This window comes from Orcinus orca, chromosome 6 (genome assembly GCF_937001465.1).
Source record: "Orcinus orca chromosome 6, mOrcOrc1.1, whole genome shotgun sequence".
Lineage (NCBI taxonomy): Eukaryota > Metazoa > Chordata > Mammalia > Artiodactyla > Delphinidae > Orcinus > Orcinus orca.
The window spans coordinates 62,637,848-62,661,454 of NC_064564.1; the positions used below are offsets into that span (position 1 = coordinate 62,637,848).

Consider the following 23,607-nt stretch of genomic DNA (forward strand, 5'->3'; position numbering starts at 1 on the left):
AATCCATTCTATTAGATTCCTTTTTTAATAGTCTTGCAGTTCATAAATGCCATTCTTTTTTCTGAACTATAATATCCAATCAAAGCACGAGCTAATATACATATGAAATGCTCACCATGATTTGGGGGCCATATTGTACTGTCTTTGCACCCAACTAAATGATCTGTAAAATCTTCTAATTCTGTTGTCTGTCTTTGCCATATCATTGAAGTATCAGTAAAGGGTCAGCATTAAAACTCCACCAGATTAATCAGAAAAGCCAACTTTTAAGCACATACCCAGAATGATTTTAGTACAAAATAGCCCCCTCGTGCCTCTTAATGTTTTCCTTTTGCACATTACTACCGTATCACATCACGGGACATTAAGCATATTTCAACTCCTGGGACTAACTCAATCATGTTTTTAGAAATTGAAAACAAATGTTGTAACTGGATGAATGCTAATAGTGAAGTAATAACAATTTCCTAGTAGGCGTGTTTGTTTAGTGGATTGCCTAGTTTTTCAGCTTGCAAACACTGGAATGTCTATCACTCACTGAAACCTTTTTTTTTTTTTTACGGCAAAAGTTTGTCAATAATTTGGTTTACCTTAGTGGAATTACTGTCTTCACCCGAAGGTAACTTAGAAAGTTGGTTTTACTCCAAGGGTAACAGAGACCAACCTAATCCTAGACTCGATTTAAAAATGCTGTCCTCCTCCCTTCTTGCTGGAATTTTCTGTAACATAATAAGTGTCCCGAATTGTGCTGGCCTCAGCCTGAAACACAGGGTTATGCACTCTTCTTTTTTTCCCAAAGATATTTAGAAAAATCTGTCTTTGTGCTTGGCAACTACTCCGACAGAAGATAGATAAAAATAAGGGTGGTTTATCAGTTTTGCTGTTCTTATCATGTTTCACGTTGAAGGCTGTTGAAATGTTGAAAAACAAACAGCACTAAATAGGGTTCCATCATTATCGCCGCCATGAGGAGCTAAGTTTTTCAGGATCAAAGAAAAATGCATTTGCTTTTAGAACTACAATTCTTCATTTTGATAGGTGCACTGCACTCAGATACTGATGGGTGAAAAATAGAGCAAATTGGAGAAGGAAGTAAAATGTGTGCTGCTGCGGGAACTTGGAAATTCAAACAAAAGTAGGCTGGCATTCTTTTAAAAGCTCTGAATGTTCAACGTTCAATTTCTTAAGAAAAATGTGGTGCCTGAGGTTTGTTATTTATGAGCAACTGGAGTAAAACATAAGCACAGGTTGATTCCATCTCATCAAGTTATAAGAACTCCCTTTATCTTTATAAACATGTAGCAAAGGAATACTTCCATGCAGGGGCCTTTGGGGGAATGTTCCTGTACATGCTATTGATCCAGAAGAAGACAATATTTTTAAACTTACGTTTTTAAAAAATTTGCAACTCAAGTTGAGCACCTTTGAGTTCCCTGGCATGGAAATTGCCAGGAGAAACTGTCAAACGCAACAGAGACAAAGAAGCTGTTGTTCTTCCCCTAAAGGAGAGTATCAACTGGCATAAAGATAATAACCAGAAAACAAAAATAAGGTATGGCAGTTGCCAATAAAGTGGTATAAATTGTCATAAGGATCCAAAGAGAAATAAACCAAGGGTAAAGTCTTGGTCGAGGATGCAGCAGGTGAGTTGAGTCTTGAAGGAAGGTAGATATCAACATGTGGACACAATAAGGAGGACAGAGAGCCTGCATAAGCAAAAGCCCAGAGGCGGGAAAGCTTAAAATATGTTTCAATTTCCTGGTTCTGAGGGAAAGGTGTGACTCTTATAGTAAAAGTGTTGTTATTACCTGAGAGCCATGCAGATTTAATGATGGGACCAGTGCCTCATCCAGATGAAATTATTGAACCTCTAAGTTAATGAAAAAACCCACAAGCACTTGGGGTAAAATTGCTACTAAAAGACAAAAAATAAGACTGGCCTATGACTTCTTCAAAATACAAAGGAAGACCATGGAGCAATATATTTAGAGTTTGAGAAGATAATATTGGAGCCCAGTAATCCTGCACATAGCCAAGTTGCTGGCCCTATGTAAAGGCAAATAAAGAGCTTCTCAGATATATAAGACATCAGAAATAATACTACCCACGCATATTTTATATGAAGCATTATTCAAAGACGTAGTCTAGCAAACCAATAAAGGTGACAAAATAAAGAACTCAAGAATAGATGAGCCGTGTCATAAAGGTAAACTATGAACGAGTAAAACAGAATTATTTTAAACAATTGCTGTTAATAGAGTTATAGATGTAATAAAAATTTTAAACAATCCTTAAAATGGGAAATAAATGTGTAGAACATGCTCTTTTTCCCTCACTGCCTTGCAGCCACCCTGGCTTCCTTTTAATTACTCCAATATACTAAGCTATTTTCCATTCCAGGGTCTCTTCTTGGGATATTCTTTCTCCTCAAAAGCTTTCCCACAGGGCTTCCCTGGTGGCGCAGTGGTTGAGAGTCCGCCTGCCGATGCAGGGGACACGGGTTCGTGCCCCGGTCCGGGAGGATCCCACATGCCGCGGAGCGGCTGGGCCCGTGAGCCATGGCCGCTGAGCCTGCGCGTCCGGAGCCTGTGCTCCCCAACGGGAGAGGCCACAACGGTGAGAGGCCCGCGTACCGCAAAAAAAAAAAAAAAAAAAAAAAAAAAGCTTTCCCACCCATCTTCACTCAGCAAACCATTCCTTGTCCTTTAGGTATTGTATTAGTTCGCTAGGGCTGCCATGACAAAGTACCACAGACTGAGGGCCTTAAATAATACAACTTTATTTTTTCACAGTTCAGGAGGCCAGAAGTATGAGACTCAGGTGCCATCAGGGTTGGTTTCTGGTGAGACCTCTCTTCTTGGCCTAATTTACCATGGTCGCCTTCTAGCTGTGTCCTCACACGGCCTTTCCTGCATACTTGTGCACAGAGAGAGAGAGATCTCTGGAGTCTCTTATATTCTTACAAGGTCACCAGCCCTACTGGATTAGGGACCCACCATTATGAGCTCATTTAACCTGAATTACCTCCCTAAAGACCCTCTTTTTGAACAGTCACAGTGGGGGTTAGAGCTTCAACATATGAATTTTGAGGAGACGCAATCCAGTTCCTAACAGCTATCAATTTAAATGACACTTCCTCAAAGGTGCTCTTCCAGGATTCTACACATTTACCTCACAACAGTTGTTGAGATTTATAATTATATATTGATTCATATGATTATTAATATCAAATTCCCCCACTACACTGCCATCTCCACGAGGCAAGGATCATGTTTTTTCTGTTCACCACTTCCCCGATATCTTAGCACATGATAGGCACTCAGTAAATATTTGTGGGATAATAGCCTGCAGAATCTTAGGAAAGAGTATAGTATAGCAAATGAGGATGGAAGAACAAAGTAATGAGCATTTCCTGTCTGTCCCTGGGTGGTGGTACGAATAGATGAATTAGGATAGTCTCTGTGCTGGTAATAGGTAACCACCAGCTTGGGGTGGCAGGGGTTGGAGGTAGGGAATAGTATTGGTCAATTATGTTGGTGTAAGTACTCCCACAGTGGCAGATTCCAGGCTACAAATATGACATCACTGAATCCAAAAGCTGGGGAGAGATACTCAGTAGCATACCATTATATAATATTTTCACCTGAAGGGCATAAATGTAAAATAATTAAGAAGCAATGTATTTTGAGTGTTACCTTTATTTTTAATATAATCATTTAAGCAGGATTTCTGAGAATTTAACAACTGACTTTTGCCAGCTCTGGCACACCACTGATGGATAGATGAATAAAATTGTAGAAACTGAATGCGTAGAAATTTATAATTTGTTATTGTGCAGGGCAAAAGGCAAAAACAATGCAAGCTGATCCTTAAATTTTAGACCCGAATGACCCGAATCTGAGCAGAGAAGATGTTGATTATTCTTGGTATATGTTTATTTCTAGAGAAACCTGAGAGCAGTCTGAAATACAGGTCTCCCTTATGCTCAAAGAAAGGGCTGTTACTTTAGGAATCTTTTGTTTTAAGATGATTGCTGAACCATGAAGGAGAATGAGAGAAAGGAGGACAGAACTTTGGGGATATTATCTCCATTTTGGGGGCTGGCAGAAATATGTAAATTAGAGAAAGAGATTCAGATGGAAGAATCCAGAGAAGTCGGAGGATGACCAGCACCGGGGTCAGATAGAAAAAAACATTACAGGGCTTCCCTGCTGGCGCAGTGGTTGAGAGTTTGCCTGCCGATGCAGGGGACACGGGTTCGTGCCCTGGTGTGGGAAGATCCCACGTGCCGCGGAGCAGCTGGGCCCGTGAGCCATGGCCGCTGAGCCTGCGCATCCGGAGCCTGTGCTCCACAACGGGAGAGGCCACAACAGTGAGAGGCCCGCATACCGCAAAAAAAAGAAAAGAAAAAAACGTTACATACTGAGGCACAGTCTAAAGAGCTGCCAGTAGATTTCTGAAGATGACATTTAGAGTTGATCTTTGATTTTGGTTTCCAACGTGATAGAAATTCTACCCTTTCCTAGAGTCAATGGAACCATTATGTGAGTCACAGATCTTTTTGGCTAATTTCATATGCAACATGTTTCAGGTTATTTTGTATTTGAGATCATTACAAAATCTCCTCCCTTCCTACCATCAACCCAAAGGGGAGTATCTGATGTTCATCATAATCCCTCAGTCAGAGTCATAGAAACCAAGGAAGAAAGGCTTTTCAAGGAACTTTCATTAGGGAGAGTTAGGCACTACTAAAGGAATGTTATAGAGGGATGGGTCACAAGAAAGTTTCCATGTTTGTCAATTGTTGCTTACCCAGATGGCAGAAAGACATGTGAAGTAATGGTGATGCCCTGAAATGGGGTGCTAAAGTTTAGCATCTCAGAACTTGCATTTGAGTCCCTATTTGGCCATTTACCATTAGCTATAGGACTTCAGGGAAGTTCCCGAATGTTGTGAATCATTGACGGGGAAAAGAAACTGACAAGACATTTGCTGAATACCTCCAGGACGCTGAGCCCTGTGGTGAGAGGGCGTTTCACTGCCATCTCATTTACCTTGAGAATACGTGTGAAAGCAGAAACTTCCTCAAATGTAAAGTATTATTATTGGAAATATGGGGAGGAAAGGAAGAAAAGCTTGAGGAGGTAGATTAAAGCAAGATTTTGAAAGCCTGATCTCAAATGATCCTGTGGTGATTCTATCAAAAATTTCCCGGCATTAACATTTCCTATTTCTTGTTGTCAGCTTTAGAGGTAGAATTTGTAGATGGAGTTTGTACCTACAAAGCGACTGCATCTTTCTTCATGTTTGCAAAACACTCTGTATTTTTAATTCAGCCTTAAAACTTACTAGGTAATTAACGAGTGAATTAGCACTATCATGATTTAAGAACAATAGAAAAACGAGAGGTTAAGTGACTGTCTCAGGGACACCCAGCCACTGGTATCTGTAAAAAGTATTTTGAACCTCAGGGTCTTGCTTCAAGCTAAGAGACACGTCTAACATTTAAAACCCCCAAGAACTCTTCATCATAGAAAAGAGGTAACATGTAAGTTCCAGGGACACTTTCTTCCCTCTCTTCCATATGAACAGCAAGATTGGGCTGTTAACAATATTTTGTGTTTGGAGGAGGAAAAAATAAGTTTTGCACAAGTCATAGCCTCTGTTCTTTGTTTCTTTTCTTCCCACAATTCATGAGGTAGACACAGGCACATGTTTGATTTTTTTTCCTTCCTCGTTTTTTTTGGGGAAAAAAAATGAATTATTATCACCATGAAGAGGTTGATATTGTTAGGGTCTGGAGTTATCCCTACCAATTTTGCAAGATTCTGTAGTATCTTTTTGCCAGAATACAGAACCATGCGTCATCCAGACATTTGGAACGGCCCCCGATGCATATTTGGAGAAAATACTCCTGCCACTGTCTAGATTGGACTTGATTCATAGGGTTCAGTTATATGGCTTACAGTGTGTCTTCCACTAGGTAGAAATGCATGAAATTGTATCTAGATGGAAGTAATACACAATTAGAAAGACAACACAGAAAAAGGAAAAAGATTTACTTAGTCTTAGAACCCACCAAATGTGGAGGCTGCCTCTGTCTTCCAGGCTAATTCTTACCTAGTTTCTTTATTTGCAGTGTGATGGCTTATCAGGAGACCAAGATGTGGAAACCACTCAAAGCATTTTCCTGTCTCCTTCTTCCCTATCAGACACTTTGTGGAGTCTTCAGGTATTCTCCACATAGTTCTGAACCTTTATCAAATGTAGGATTTCTTCCACTGACTGAGGGATCCTGTTACCAAATCTGGATAGGATGCTCATTATACAAGGCCTCTCATGCCAATCACTAAGTCATTCACTTCTTCACAAACATCATTGCACACTGACTGCGTGCTTGGTGCAGGGCACAGAAAACAGAAAACGCAGTTCCTGCTCTCAAGATATGCTCATTATTTGTAGACAGTGGCCCTACCAGACTAACTAATAATACGATGTGACTGGGACTGTAGGGTGGTATTTAAGACAACAGGGATCTGGGACAGAGGGTGATTATAATCCTGCTGGGGGTATGGGGGAGGGAGAAGGTGGGGAGTGTAAGGGAAAACTTGCCATCTTACAGTTTCTTTGGTAAAACTAACAAAAGAAAAGGGGACTTCGTGGATCTCAGTGCATCGGGTTTCTAATTGTTTTGTGCTAGGAAATGTGCTATCATCTCTCAGACTCTTTTTCCTGAAGGCTTTTGCATTACACTTCAATGGCATGTCACTTTGTGGTTTAAACCCTGAATGGAGTCTCTGACTAGATACTGACAGTTTTTACATCTGACAAGACAAAAAAGGTAAACAATTTTTAAATAGTGGTTATATCCTATTTCCGCATAAACTAGTATCTGAACCTCAGGGCTCCTATGTGGAGGCTGGGTTTGATCTATGCTGCTCAGTAGTTACATAAAGGTAATATTTGTTACAAAATGCTCACTTACCACCTACAGCCACTTGGCAGTTGAATCAGGTACCCTAGTGCTCATTAAACTCATCTATACGAAGTTTTGGTACATCCCTTGCACTGGTGCTTCACTAGGCCTATGAAAATTTTACATGCAGCTCCCAGAGCCATTCTATTTCTTTTGCTATTTCAGTTTCCTCAGTTCCCCATCCTTTCCTGTCCTTCAAAACTTGGTTCAAATGCCACATCATCCACAAACCAACACACCGTTTTTTTCTTGTGTTATAAATATTTATGTAAAGTATTATCTCCGTTGATAATCTGAGCTCTAGGTAGGGTCTAAGTCACCTTAAATGTTGTAACCCCTATGTTAACTTAGCAAAATACTTCACTGCTCATTGAATGAAGAGATGGATGTATCAGTGCACAGGTGGACAAATAAATGAGCACATAGAAATACAAATGACGGGGAACACTGGTACGTAGTGAATGAAGGAGGCTGTCTGTTGCTTGGTGTCTAAGGTGCTGATATATAACCTATTCCTGTTGATTACATGTTTCCCAGCCAGGTAAGCATCCATGATCAGAAAGAGAAAAACATTTGGATTCAGCCATACGTGACACATAAGTGGACTCAGCCAGGAGGGTCTGATAAAATTAGAGACAATAAAAGGCTTACCTTGGATTTAAGAACACAGATGTGTGATTTTGTTAGTATTCTTCCCCACACTCGAGGAAATTCCCATGTTCCAACCACCGGGACTCCGTAATCCAGTTCAGTGAATTAGGTTATCTCGTTGGCGGCAGAACTTGTCACTGTGCTTCGTTGACCTCTCACCTCCTCTTCTTTGAATCAGTTCCCACCAACTGGAGAACAACCCAGAAGTCCATATAAGTAATGGAGTTTAAAAAAATGCCTCAGAGCTTCTTCAGTAACAAAGACTGAGGCTTTTATTTTCCCACACAGAATACTTGAATTTCACCTAAAATTTCAAAATACATTCAACTCTGGAAGAAAAAGGAGTAAAAGCGAGAAGCACACGCACACTCTCTAGTGATTGCTTTTTATTAAGAATTTCTTTCCATTGAGAATACACTCCACTATTTTGAGTATGCAGCAACATTTTAATATTTTAATTACACACTTCCCACTAGATTGGTTTTAAAACTTCCTCGCTGAGTTTTAGAGTGTGAAATGTTTCCAGTTGAATGATTTACTAGTTTCCTTTTTTTAATAAATTGAACTAAAATAGACTGACATCGTTTGTAAAAAGATAAAGCCTAGTTCGATCTTGACCAGTTTTTAAAATATCTTTTAATGTAAAAAGCCTAGATGTGTTTTTTTCATAATAATCTCAAACTCATGTCTGCTTTGTGTTACGTGATCAAGGAGCACAGTAGTTATAGATTTAATAATTTTACATTTTGAAACCAATCACCTTTTACTTGTTAATTTGTTCCCTACCCTTTGGTTTAGAATGCCCCCAAATCATCACAGTAGCTATTTGAGTAGAATTAATGGATTTAAAACGTCGTTAATTAAAAGTAATGAGAATAATGTTATGATGTGTTGGTTCCCCAGGAGATTCATTTGGACCTTTATTTTCTCTGTTTTCCTTGTAGCGCGGGAGTTGGCCGGACTGGCTGTTTCATTGTGATAGACGCCATGTTAGAAAGAATAAAGCATGAAAAAACTGTAGACATTTACGGCCATGTAACTTTAATGAGAGCCCAGAGGAATTACATGGTTCAGACAGAAGACCAGTACATCTTTATCCACGATGCACTGTCGGAGGCAGTGACTTGCGGGGATACCGAAGTGCCGGCTAGAAACTTGTATGCCTACATTCAGAAGCTGACACAAAGAGAAACAGGAGAGAATGTCACAGGGATGGAGCTCGAATTTAAGGTATGATATTAGATGTGATGTGGTAATTCAGGAACAGTCATTCTGGAATTGTCCTTCTGAACCTTTCAAATTTGTGAAGTTATAAGATTCACCTGACCTTCTCCCTCAGGTGTCTGACTGTAAAACACTTTCTTCCTCCTTCCCTTTTCTATCCTTTGCTTCCTAATAATACCTAGAGCTCTTTTGTACCCTAATTTAAACTGAGAGCTCATACTCTCAGAACATAATATTTAAAACTTCCATAGTCTATATGGACTTATTAGGTAGAAGTGAAAAGCAGTACAGTTGGAAGAGTCCTTTGCTTAAAAGCAAACAAAATCTTTGCATCTAATGAGGGAATCTTGGGTACACTGAAGTCACGCTACAGGCTAAAATTATCTTTGATTTTTTCTTTTTTCCTACAACAGCGTCTAGCCAGTTCTAAAGCTCACACCTCAAGATTCATCAGTGCCAATCTTCCATGTAATAAATTCAAAAATCGCCTTGTTAATATTATGCCATATGAATCCACAAGGGTATGCCTGCAGCCTATCCGAGGAGTAGAAGGATCTGATTACATCAATGCCAGTTTTATTGACGGATACAGGTATACACTCTTGCTCCCCTGACAGTCCAAAGCCTTGATATTTACATGTGCCCTAGTTTCACAGCCAGCATGACTTTCATCTCAATTCAAAGTGTTTTCTTTCTGCAGAGGTCAGCATCCAGTCCCTTGGTATTCGCTTTTTTATTATTTTAGAGAGGAGTAAGAAGAAGCAGTCACAGTTTTTAATCTGTCCATGTGCACTCTTCTTTCAGAAGTCATTTGGATGTGGAAGGAGTTAATAAAGGAACTGTTTGTACCATATTATATAAATTCAGTAGATTGTGTAAGAGTCATTTCTACAAAATGAAGTTGCACAACTAAGTGTTTCTTAAGTGATTGGTATGACACATGAAATTGAGCTGTTAGCATTGCTCTGAAGTTTAAATAACAATGATAAAGACATACATCATAATATTAACAAAGCAGTCTCTTTTGCAAAATCCCCCAAATGTATTAAATGTTCTTATTTGATTACACAATCCTAATGGGAATTTACTGCAATAGCATTAATAATGTTTTCATTTTTTATTACCTGGTTTGAGCCTTTGCATGTTTTCTGATGACTTCAACGTGCTCTTTTCGTTCTCTGTGATTCAGACAGCAGAAAGCTTACATCGCTACCCAGGGGCCCTTGGCAGAGACCACCGAGGACTTCTGGCGGATGCTGTGGGAGCACAATTCCACCATCGTTGTGATGCTCACCAAGCTGCGTGAGATGGGCAGAGTGAGTGTCTCCTTATAAGACACTCAGACCACAAGAGAAATGAGGATTTCATTTTAAAAACCCGAGTGCCAGCGTCATTTCTTTGAAACACAGAGTACTCTGGACGTTTTCTGGGCCATTCATTACTGTGTTGAATTTTAACTTGCAAAGCCATATCAAGTTCTTTCATTTGTGTGTTTTTAAGAAAGAACTGGTACTTTTGTTCCAGTAAAACACAATCATAGAGACAAATACGTCTGACTTGTTTTGACTCTCAATGTGTTCTTACTTCCTTTCGCTCTGGACAAGCTAGAGCTTGGGTGCCATCATTACTCTGTATGAAGGAACTTGACTTTTTTCCTCTCTGAAGCAAATTTTTACCTGCTCATCTTCCACTCCCATTAAACTGTTGGAAAGTTACGTAGTTTTTCTAAGGATATAATCTGGTAACCTCAGGTTTACTTTTAAAAAATGATTCTTCTGAAAAATATATAAAATAGCGTTAGAGACACCTAAGGACCTACCACTTAGATTCAATAGATACAAGCATTCTGCCATATGTGCTTGAGATGTTTTCTTTCTCATCTTTGTATAAACTCAATGGTAGAGATGCATCCAAAACCCAACTTTTTAGAGCCCACAGAGAGAGTGAAAAAATACCAACTAGGAAAGTAACTTGACTTTTCTGATTTAGTTATTGAAGTCATTAAAACTGCATGGGCTCCAGGTTCCTCAGCTGACGGAGACTGGACTAGGTCAATTCAGAGGTTTCTTTCTGTGTTCACACTTGATGGTTCTCTTCATTCCAAAACACAGTGTTGATCAATGCATGATTAACGTGACTAGCATTATGTCCGAGGACTGATGTAATTAATTGTCTAACTTGTAAGTATGAAGATGCTTACCCTATTGAAGAATTCAGTCAACTGATGTGTATTAAGCACCTACTGTATGCCAAGTACTGTGCTTGATAACATGCACAAATATTGAACCACATGATTTCCCTATCCTCAGGGAACCTATGGTTTCAAAGAGAAAATGAGTCATATGCGATTGGAATCACCTTAAATTCTAAAACTGTATTAGTGAAAGAAAGACATTAAATATATAGATACATGATAAACAAAACTTTATTTACACTTTACGTAGCTTGACATTAATCTTTTTTTTTTTTTTTTTAGGAGAAATGTCACCAGTACTGGCCAGCAGAACGATCTGCAAGATACCAGTACTTTGTTGTAGATCCCATGGCTGAGTACAACATGCCCCAATATATACTAAGAGAATTCAAGGTCACAGATGCCAGGGTAAGTTGGCACAGTCTTATGCTCTTAACCATTAACTGAAAAGTAGTCTAAAATGCATCCCCGGGAGAAATATTTTCCAAGCGACCATACTCCCAAAGTGAAAAGAAATCACTCATCCTGGAGGATTTTTTTTTTTTTTAAACATAAGAGTAACTTCTCCTGTCCTGTAAGGTTTCTCACAAGCCCAGGCTTGGCTCACATTCAAATGTAGCATCTGGCAGCCCAACTTTGGGGACGTGCTTGGTGAGTGTGTGTGCCGGGAAGCATTTATTGATTGGTTGGCTATGCTTACATTCACCTCCTCAGCTTATTCTCTTTGGAGCTTTTTTGACTTCTTCATTACTTGAGGCTGTAAATATGTTGTTGTTTTGCTAAGCCCTTTAGGTCATGTTGGCTTGGAGGTTAATTTGGTATGATTTTAAAATTGCTGAGCAAATGGCATTCTTTAGAAGAATCTGACAAGCTTTACACATTCTAATTTGATTCCTGGCATGGTTTATTCCTCGGTGTGCTAATGTGTCTGTCCATGAGAGCTGTGCACCCACGACCCTTGTTGGCTAATTTTCATTCTGCATTTCTTATCTAGATTGCTGAGTGCAAGGTTCAGCCCTGATGTAAGATGTTCTATGCATAAACTTTAATATCCTTGCCTTTGGCCACTTTCAAACCATGATTACAAAGACATCTTAGGAGAGAGTGGGGTCAGTCCAAAGCCCTGCTTTGTTTTTGGAACTGTCACAGTGGGTGGGTTGAATAAAACTGTAGGGTAGAGCTATTTACTTGATCCATTGTTTTTGTTGGAAAGCAGCTTTCTCAACCAAGACTCATGTTTAGAGATTGTCTACTAATCCCCAAAGCCTGGCCCTGGCTGTTGACCTAAAGTGAAAGAGAAATTGGTTAGCAGGCTGCTTGGCCCAGGTGACAGACCTGTTAATCCCAGAAAGTCTGAAGTCTTAACTACTCTGAAGGTGACTATACTCAAGACAGCAGTTAAGTCCCTAGGTCTCGTTTTGAGTTGCCCAAGCAAGCGTGCCTTGGTGACACATTGTTTTAAAAAAAAAAAGGAAAAAGCAGGTCCTTTCAGAATCTGAAGCTAGATATGTGAGTGAAAACTCTGAGTGCATTCCAAGCAAACTCACCAACCATTTCTGACGGCAAAGTGTAGGAGCCAGGCTCTGCAAATGGCAGAGACAAGAAACACTGAAGCAGGAACTTGTTCATATGTTTTGTTTTGAAGCCTCTGTGTGATTGTATAATTTTCTTAGCTGCCACAGCATTTGCTGTTTGTGCTCCTAGTATGTTTCTAATCTCAACTTCCCAGTTTAGAAAGCACGTTGGCACTTGAGAATACAGTATTGTTAAACAGGTAACCTTTAAATGGAGTCAGGTGGTCTCTCCTCTAAATCGTAAAGGTCTGTACACATGCTGTTAAAAACAACTATGGTCAGAAATGAAATCCCCAGGACAAGCAGAGGAAGACAAATCTATATTACCTAGCCTCTGGCTTCCCTTCCTGTGCTTTTCAGACCTTTTCTAGAATCAAAAGGAAGTAAATCATGCTTCCATGGTAACCTTCCATAAGTTTGTTATGGGGCCAAGCAGTTACTTTCATATTTGTCAGTATTCTCACAAACTTGATGTGAGCTCCCAATTTATTTCTATTCCCAAATGATTCCAGTCAGGAATATGCCCTGTTCGTATGGAAACCACCAGGCTGGTTGATATGTGTCTGTCTCGAGTTGGGCCATCCCCTCTTCTCCATATAACTGAATGAGAAGGATTGGGTCTCTGTCTACTTAACCAAAATCTTGGGAACTTGCACATCTATATCCAAAATGACTTCAATGTGGAGAGAGTTGTTACAAAAGTGGAAAGGAGGACCAAACTGAAGCCTTAACTAGGAGCAGGGACTCCTCAAATAGAATCAGCCCCTGTAAACTTGGAATTTGCATTCTCTCTCTCTCTGTTGATTGAGGGAAGAAAGTTGATGGTCATAATCGTTATTCCTGCTTCTGTAAACAGAGGGTCCCTTCTGCTTTTGTTGTGCTTCCAAAAACACTGTGCAATTCCAGAAGGAATCAGAAGTCCCTTAGTGTCTTCTTTTGAAACCATTTATACTTCATGAATCAGAGAAATTTTGCCAATCTCTTTAGGAAAGATAGACTGCTCCTGTATCTAGCTTTTGGTTTGTCCGTGTTAAAGCCCCGCACAGACACCTCAGTTCCTGTGGTCAGCCAGGAAGAGTCCTTTTTCAGAAAACAACATTTATCTACTAATAATCTCTCCCGTCTCCTTGAGGGACACTTCACTTCCTGCTCAACAGCACAGTCGCCTGGTACACGCTGTGTATACTGCCTTGGCTAGAAATATACCTCTGAGACATGTGGGGCATCCAGGTTAAATCCAGCTACCCAATTTGCGTCAGATCCTTTCAGTGTCACTAGTTGTCATTTGACAATGTTGCAAATAAGCAAACACAGCAAATGTGAAGGTATCATGACAATAGCAAAATCTCTGGTCTGGATGACATGCCTGGATGTTCCTTTCAGTATTAAGAAGTTATTGGATTCTGAAAATTTTGAAATGGAGTGTATATGTTCCACTTTGGTTTTGAAGGCAAACTTTGGGGCTCAGAGCATTTACTAACATGGGAACTAGGTGGCTTCTTATGAAAGCTCAGGTTTTTAATGGGCATTGTGAGAGTAAAGAAATTTGCAATTTAAATATATGTGAATGTAGACAGTGTTGATAGCAGGTAAGATACTAACTGACTAATTTTCTAGTTAAACATGTTTCTAACTTTTTCTTCCCTTTTTTGGAAAAAATCATGCCTGCTGTTGTGGTCTGTGCACTGGCTGAATCCTCCTGGCGTCCTCCTTTGCGGTTGGATACGTGGGTTTCTCTCTAAAGGACGGGCAGTCCCGAACCGTGAGGCAGTTCCAGTTCACTGACTGGCCAGAGCAAGGAGTGCCAAAGTCTGGAGAAGGATTTATTGACTTCATTGGCCAAGTCCATAAAACAAAAGAGCAGTTTGGCCAAGATGGACCCATTTCAGTCCATTGCAGGTGAGAATCAGGAATGATGAGTTTCCATTTGTGCTGAATGCAATAACTTTGAAAGTATGTACTGTTGTCTATTCATTGTTGGTACCAATTTATTGTGAATCTGCATAACTGATATTTTATTTTTATTTTTCTCAGAAGTGTATTGTAAACCCTAAAGGAAGGACTCATTTCTCTTTCTTTCCACAAAGTGAAAATAATCAGAGGAAGATTTTTATCTTCAAATTTTGCCTCTTGTAACAAAGAACCAAACTGTGTTTTCTTTGCCTGTTTTACCGTAACAGGAATTGTTTGTACACCACCGAGTGATAATTTGTTCAGTTTATCATTCCTCACTTGTTTTGCTTTCATAGCATTACCCTGATAATTATCTTTCTGTATCTTTCTCCTATGTTTGCCTTCTTGAGAAAACCATAAATAGTTATTAAGCCTTAATAACAATACTAATTCTTTTCAGTCAATAAGTGATTAGAATGGTACCTCAGTTAAAATTGCAATTTGCTTGAAAATTGTTGCTATATCAGAAAATGAAGCACCTTCAAGTTAATTATTTTCAATAGTTTCCACGGCATTTTATAATTCAAGTCATTGAAGCTAACAGAAATAGCAAGTAAACAGTTCAGAAAGGACAATTACCATAAATTTAGTGCTTTTGGAAGTTACTATGCAAAAACCTTCTAGCAAAAGGAATTCACCTAATATGTTTTAGTTTCAGTTTGTAATCTCTTTATGGTCAAAATCTTGAAAGAGTTCATTAAAAATTTTACTTTGCTTCCCCCCCAGAATCCCAAACTACAGTTCTTAGTGACATGGGAGACAGGTCGCAAAACAGGAGAAATATTAGACATGGGCTTCAAAACATCTGAGCTCTAGTCCCACTACTATCATCATGTAGCTCTGTGACAGTAGGGAAATTTCTCTAGACCTCAGTTTTCTCAGCTGATCTCCAAGACCCCTTCTGGGACACACAGTGTGCTATTAAATGAGAAGCAGACCTTATTTATACACATTTGCTGTGTGTTGAGCTTATCCAAAGTTCTTTGCTCTAGACCACCAAAGAGCATGTAGGAAATGATGCAGGGACTCGATATTCAGACAAAGTGGGTGGTATATACGGGACTTGAATTACCTGGATATCCCCCTTAATTTTCCACATAATTTGCCCAAATCCTAATCCAAATTTTCCAGTATAAGCTATAAAGAAAAGAATATGTTCAACACATTTTTCTTTAACTTCAGGCATTCCCATAAGTATAAATAAGTGTGTGTATGCATGTGTCCCTTTTCATTGCTTTTGTCACAAAATTATTTGTATATACAAAGATTCCTTTGTATACTATGACATGTTATTCATATTACCTTAAAGACTTCCAGATATCTTCTCTTATCTGGGGATATTTTAAAAATACCACTCATTTATAGCTTATTAAAAACAGGATAAAGTCAATAAATTTGGAAGTTGTAAGGCCAGTGTCTGTTATTTTCTTGAAAGCACCTAGTAGAAAGCCAGAAACCCTATATTTTTGTTACATTTGAGCGAGCAAAGCAAGGTAAGATAGACTCTGGAGTACCTGGACCATTCAACAAAAAGATCATAAATCACAGTCTCTCAGGATTAAGAGAGACTTTCAAGGTTGAAAGGGACCTTCAAGGTCATCTGCTCCAGCTTAACAGAGAGCCTTGACTGGGCCTGGTTATCCTTAGTCACTCCGTAAAACCTGCCTATGGATTTTAAAGCTTCACTTACATTTCTGTTAGGACTCTTTAGAAAACCCAGTTTATAAAGGGACACACTATTTATATATCAACTACATCCCGAAGTAAATGAATCCATCCATTTTCTACAGCCTGTACCCAAGCATTACACGTGCCGTTTAATTAGGATCCAAAAATGTAGGGATTTTTCAGATTATTCACTCTTTTCCTCATTACCTAAACCTCCAGATGCTTTCCTACTTCCTAAGAGCACAAAAGCTATGAATTAATTTTCTTCTCTTGCTGCTGTTACAATTCTGGAATCATCTTAAAACATTAAAGAAAACAGAAACTCAAAACCTTGCTAACGTGGTGGAAAGAATCCTGGTGTTTTAGCTACTGAACATCTAAAAATAGTAGATAAGTGTATAGCTCAGTGGCTCTTAACCACTGTGTTTTTTTTCTTCTTCTTCTTTTTTGATTTTTTTCCAGTTTAGAGACCCCTTTGATAATCTGTTAAAGTTGTAAGTTTCAGAAACAAAGAAATATATATATATTTACACAATCCATACATATAAGATATTCATAGACCCTTCCAAAGACTAAATGAGGATCCCATGTCAAAAATCCTGTTATATTGATAGAATCTCCTTTCTCATATCAAAACTGATGTCTGAATTTGAATAGTCTATATACCTTCATATTTATTTTTACGTCTAGGTGATGGGACATGTTGCACAGATTCTTAAGTGACTACAAGAAAATCTGAAGGCACCCAGTTTGTCTTACCTTATCTGAATTATTTCAAATGTAGAGAACAAACGTATGGACACCAAGGGGGGAAAGTGGCGGGGGAGGGGGTGGTGGTGGCATGATGAATTGGGCGATTGGGATTGACATGTATACACTAATATGTATAAAATAGATAACTAATAAGAACCGGCTGTATAAAAAATAAATAAAATTCAAAAAAAATGAATTATTTCATACTTTAAAAATATTAAGCAGGCAAAGTCTAAAATTTCAGGATCTACGTGAAGAGTATAAATCTGTATTTTATTTACCATTCCTTTTATCCATTTATTTTATGTTTCCTGGCCCTTTCCAAAATGACATATAATCCCAGTTGAAAGGTTATTATATTTTATAAGACTTAATCCTAATTACTCCACATTCATTCTCACCTGTTATCATGGCACACTGTCTTAAGAGTAATCATTTCATGAACCCAACACCACATTTTCCTGAACATTGCTGTAGTAGAACCCAATGTAATATGGAAGCTGGTGGACATACGTCCACCTCCAAGTAAATGTGGCCGAGACCGTGAGTGTCTCATCCAGTAATGTTGTCTTTGTTATTATGACAGTGCGGGCGTTGGAAGAACTGGAGTCTTCATAACACTAAGCATTGTTTTGGAAAGAATGAGATATGAAGGAGTAGTAGATATCTTCCAGACTGTCAAAATGTTAAGAACGCAACGACCAGCCATGGTGCAGACAGAGGTGAGAAAAATCTCCAGGAGTTTGTTTGTCACATCTCAAGAACCAAATAATACATTTTGTTTGCCAAGATCTCCTAGAGTCCAGAGACTCTCAACACCAGAGGCAAAATGCAGGAAAATACTGTAGGAAAAGCATCCAGTTGTTTAATATTTTTGAACCTCATTTTCCCCCTTTGTAAATGGGAGTGACAGTGTCAATGTCTTAGAGCTGGTTTGGAAGTTATCTAAGATGACGTATTAGATTGAACCATGTTAAATTGTCACTGTTTGGGGCCTATAAAAATGGCAATTTCATATAATTCATTATATATATATATACATTAATGTGATATACATTGCACGAATTTAATATATGTAAAAAGCCCAATGGTAGATAATATACCTGGTAGATAATAGACCCTTGGCCCATTTTATGCCTCCATTCTCCTTCTATATGCCTAGGTATTATCAACTGCTCTATATTTCATTTCTTAATAATGGTATTTTAAAATATTTGCATCCTGGATATGCACTAGAGAAATTAGCCTTCCATTCTCTACTCCAAGAATTGTTATGAAAATTCTGATATTTTTCAGAATAATAGGAATTCATGACTTAGCCAGTCTGACCTACTGACTTCATTTTAAGGATAATATAAGTGATAGATAGTGTTTCTGTTTCTCAAAAGGCCACCAAATTATACAATTTATATGTATTCCTAAATTCATAACCCACAGTATCTTCCAGACTTTGATTTCAAAATAGTGCAAGCATTTGGCTTGCAATACTCAAAACATTATGTCAGCCTGACAAACTTAATGGGTGTTGGGGGTGACGAGGGAAATTGGACGTTTAGAAAGCCTTAACACTTAGCCAAGCAACTTACTGTGACAAGATAGGAAAGCAAACTCCATTTATTTTGCATTACCATTTTTATTGTAGAAAAATGCACATTTAAGCAAAATAGAGACTATCTACTTTCAGCCCCATTGGCTACTGAAAATAAGTTTCTTTTACGGGGAAAATCCTACTTTTTCTCACCCCTTCTTCATCTGTAAATTATAATTTTTCTATCTTATAATGCCCCCACTTATTCCCATTTGACAGTGTTCTTCCCTGTCTGAAAAAGGACATGTTTCATGCTGTTTTAGTTTAGTGTGGGTCTTTCTAGAACAGGCAACTAACTAGCCATCACAATGAATTAGGCCAAATGGCACAGGTACTTTTTGACATGGGCAGCCAGTCTTGTGATGCCATTTTCAAGGGATGAAAAGCCTAAAAGTTCAGCGCCCTGTGTATTCGGCTTTGTGTGCCTGATGTTCATCACAACGATACCTTTTGGCCGCTTCCCTCACTTATATAAACACATCAGAAACAATGGAGAATAATTCTGATTGCAGGCAACAAGGTCTACTGTCTGATAAGATTTTTTTTTTTAATTCAAATGTTTTTGGCAACAGCCCAGAAGATAAATGAAACCACATTTTCCTCAGGACAATATGTGTCTGCATAGGCCTCTCTTAAATATGCGAACTGAAAATTACTTACCTCAAATAATTAGATAATTTTAAAAGACGGCTGTGACATATAAGGAGTTCCCATGTTTAGCTGGTGGTAATTGTCTGGTACTATCCTTGGAGAACAGTTCACATATGTCTGGAAGATAATGTTCACAGGAGCTGTTACTACTTTGGAATTAGGAGACTATTTTAGTCGAATTGAGTGGTGAAGTTAATAAGTACCCCATGTGGCTAATGGTTCTTTGCTCAAAACAAAACAATTGGTCATTGGATTGAATTGATTGGCGAAAGCAGTGATTTTGCCCCCATCTAGGTGTAACTTTGTCTTCCAACATCGATTTCCACTTTTCTGTTAAAATGTACTCATGGCCCCTTTTCTTTCTCCCCATGCTTTGTCTCCGGCAGGATCAGTATCAGTTCTGCTATCGAGCCGCGCTAGAGTACCTGGGCAGCTTTGATCACTATGCAACGTAGAAACCCCTGACCCACTTTGGATTTTTACTGCAAGCCCTTCAATATCCATGGAGTCTCTTCTGAGCCATACAGGGCATTTGAGAAGTCCTTCTTAACTTCTAGCTAACAACCACTTAGTGGGACTATCACACACAAAACAAATTTAAAAAAACAAACTCTTCCGGGTGGACCAAGAATTCACAGTTTAATAATCTAACCTGAGAAATAATAAAGAGAGTCCTGACTGATGAGGCATCTGAAGGATTTTATTTACAGATACCTCAAGGATTCAAAATAAAGGGAAGAAGAAATCACAGCAAAGAACCGCCATCTTGTTCAGGATTGCTTGATGGGTGCAAAGAGAAATGGCCTGAGTGCAGCAGTTCAGGGCAAGATCTTTGCTGGCTTCTCATGACAAAATGGACTCTGCTTTGACATCGCCCCTTCCCAGCATACTACTCATGATAACATTTTAGGGGGAAAGGGGGTGGGGAATGTTTAAAAAGAAAGTCTTTGATTTAGTTTTTTAGTATTGTAAAGATACTGCTGACCTGTGCTTCATTTTTAACTGTGTAAACTTTTTTTTTAACAAAATGTATCATTCGATAAAGTGAATTTTAAAAAAGTTACATAACTCTTCATTTTTTATTTCCAAATTGTAGGTTTTTTTAAGCTGTAGAACTGTTATCTGTGATACCTTGCTGTAGAAATATCAAATAATTGGAAAATTTGCACATTTTTGTGCAATACTCTTAATCTACAGTATCGGTCTCGTCTGGTATTACTTTTACACTTCTGTCTGGTTTTCGTTGCTGAGAAAGTACCCATTTTCTTCAAATAATCAAAGAGAACTTTGTTTTGTTCTTTGGAATCAACAGGGAGGCGCAAAGTATAAAGTTGCTGCTAACATATATACATATATATCCATATTTTATAGGGGTGTCTATGTATATATAGTGTGTCCACACAAAAAGATAGATATAGCTATCATTCAGTTCTTCCATGATTTAGTTTTTAAATTTTTTAAGGTAGAGAAGCTATTGTAACACCTTTTTCAATTTGTTATTAATTTTATGACATACTGATATTTCTCAATATCACACAATTTTAATTCTTAAGGGAAATGAGGAATGCACATCAGTGATTGTCAAACCTCACCCCCTTAATTTCCTACCCAATCTCCCCCCACCCCCCAACCATATTCACAAATACTATTTTGTTAGCCAGGCTTCCAACAAAGTTCAATATTTCTAACACTCTAGTGCAATAAAACATTATTAAATATCTAAGAGGTGTGCATGTGGGAAAGGTCAGTGCATATCCCTTTAGGAGGAGAGAATGTTGTAATATATCAGCTATCAAGATGTTTAAAAAACAGTGTATTCAATTGTATATTGTCTATAGTATGTGCTATGAAATTTGCATTTATGATATGTAACAGGGGCAAAGCCAAACTCATGTTACTCTGTTCAGTCAGAAACATTTTTTGTGGCATACAGCATTCCTGGGAAGTGCTGTACTTTGTTTTCTTTTGGTTTTAGTTTTGCATTTAGAGTGCCTTATAATTGATGCCTATTTTAATAGCATTTCTTTTCAGCTTTTGGTTCATATTTTCATTATTTGTTCGTATGTGTTTCTCTTCCAATTAAAGCATTATCTGTTTACCACATGTACAAAAACTCTTTGAATAATATGCATTCCTAGTTTTCAACCAAGTCGGGGATGTTAGTGATTGTACCAGCCCAAAGCACTTGGATAATCAGGGCCCTTCTTCCTTTCATAATTGTCAACATCAGGAAAAGCTACTTGTTTTATTTGTAATCCCTTCCAAATCTGCTCTGGAACATTCAGTAACTGCACCAAACTTAATTTATTAACAAACATGATTGTCAACTTTGAACATATTTACTATTTCATTAGGATTTTTCTAAAAGGAGAAATTAAAAAATATATATATATGTATATATATATATATCCCCCCAAATTTTTCAACATAATTTCTATAGGAAGCCATGGACAATGGCATGAGTTTGCCATATCTTACATGATTTTAAAGAACACTCAGAATATCCAAGGAACTCTTATTAAAGAGTTTTGGTAAAATATTTTGGTTTAATGTTAGCTTCATTGATGTTCTGCATGGAAGGAGTTTTGTTTTCTACATTTTCCCATCACTAGCAGAATGAAATCCAAGAGACCAAACACTTGCAAGCATCATATTTGAGCACTTTTGTAAAAAAAAAAAGAAAAGAAAGAAAAAGAAAAAAAAAAAAACTATAATACTAAAAAAAAAAAATAATAATAAGTATCTAGAAGGCTACCTCAGAATGAGACTCTCTAACCTACATCAGAACAAGAGAAGAATGTGCACTATGTGGGTCTGTTGTTGTTTTCTTTTAGTTTGTATCTTTTGGAGATTTATCCAAGTGCCAGATTACTCAGTGCTATGATTTTCGTTTAGTGAAACAAAGGGGGTCGGACAGACATTGCGTCATGCAGACATGCCATGTTGGACAGGTAGAATCCGATGGTGTACTGCACACCAGAACGATTGGCCAATGAGCAGTTTCTCTCCCTGAAACCAAAACTGCCCATTTGGCAAAGGGAAAGGGGAGAATAATCACAAGAAGAAAATGAACGGGATGCATACCACAGACGAGCGAGGAGGAGAATATTCCAGATATCTTACTGTTCAGGAGCTGTTCTGAGAGCTAACTCCCTTACTGTCATTGATGTGCATTCCACTCTGCTTTTCTGTACAAACATTCTATCTTCTTTTCCCAGGTAAACATCTTTATCTACCATTACCATAAACTTTCAAGTTTCCAATTATTTTCATCATCATAACCAGTACGGTGCTATTATTTACCTATGTACGTGTAGTTATGTATAATTTTGTAATTAGTTACAAAGGTAAAAAAAATCAAAATATATAAAAAGTGATTTGTACAGAACTTTATTTTAGCTCTTTTTTAAAAATGATTTGCATGGTTAGACAATGGCGAGGACAGCCAGGGGAGGGAAGGGCCTCTAGGGAACTTTGCACTTTCTATACCTTTATACTATGCACTGCCCTATTGATTCTACACCCAATAATGTTATTACTTGAACCCATCTGTAAGAAACTGCTTCAGAAATTCGTTTGTGTGTATGTAAATAACCCAATATAGAAAAAGGAAAGGAAAAATTCTGCAGTAATGTACAGTTTTTTTTCTTTCCTGGTTTTGGTTTTGGTTTTTGTTTTGATTTCGCTTTGCTTTAGGCCTTGCTTTTTATTTTTCATTACCTTTTCTTTTTCCTATTTTGGATTTTAGTTTCCTTTGGGTTTATGGGTGCCCTGATACTCCAGCAGAGATCAGAAGGCTACAGATCCATCCTCTCCATCTGTTATGTGGCTTTGCCATCCAAGCTTGGAGTGTCTTTACAAAGATAATAACAGTTGTGTTCTTTGCTCTCGTTTTGGATGCATAGACTGAAAAATTAAAAAAAAAAAAACAACTTGTAAAATGGCTTGTTAAAAAAATACAATTACCTCTAATTAGTAGTACGCGTAAATGTTTTACAGAATGAAAGGCGTGCTTTTTATTTTCTTACTTCGTTACATTGGTGGCGAAAGAAGTCTGTATGAAAATCAGTTCTTTGCTGACACAAGTTCCATTTGTTACAAATGAATTCTAATAAAAATGTCAGTGTTATGCAGCCCTGGCCTTTGCTTTTGTCCACTCAAGCACTTTGGTTTTGAACTAACTATGTATGTTCCCTCTTCCCCCCTGGTTATCTGGTTAGTTCCTTTATACTAATAGTAATTCTACTTACCAAGAGGCTGCTATCTACAGGTGCCTGCCTTGAGGTGAGCACCTTTCACTGGTAAGCAAACTGAGGCTTAAAGAAATGGTTTGCCCAAGTTCACACAGCAAAGAAAGAAGCCTTGGTATCATTCA

The 23,607-nt window shown here is 38.1% G+C and overlaps 1 protein-coding gene across 24 annotated transcripts in view; it reads left to right on the plus strand.

Moving 5' to 3' along the window:
- The window catches only part of PTPRD (protein tyrosine phosphatase receptor type D), a 2,143,853-nt gene extending 2,121,882 nt beyond the window's left edge, over nt 1-21,971 (plus strand). For all 24 annotated transcript variants that reach the window (XM_049711289.1, XM_049711292.1, XM_049711307.1 and 21 more), the window contains 7 exons: nt 8,572-8,857; nt 9,265-9,443; nt 10,041-10,167; nt 11,328-11,453; nt 14,364-14,518; nt 17,580-17,715; nt 19,619-21,971. In XM_049711289.1, the coding sequence (XP_049567246.1) occupies nt 8,572-8,857; nt 9,265-9,443; nt 10,041-10,167; nt 11,328-11,453; nt 14,364-14,518; nt 17,580-17,715; nt 19,619-19,687 (1,078 nt within the window). In that variant the 3' untranslated portion in view covers nt 19,688-21,971. The remainder of the gene's footprint in view (nt 1-8,571; nt 8,858-9,264; nt 9,444-10,040; nt 10,168-11,327; nt 11,454-14,363; nt 14,519-17,579; nt 17,716-19,618) is intronic.
- Nucleotides 21,972-23,607: the final 1,636 nt, after the last annotated feature.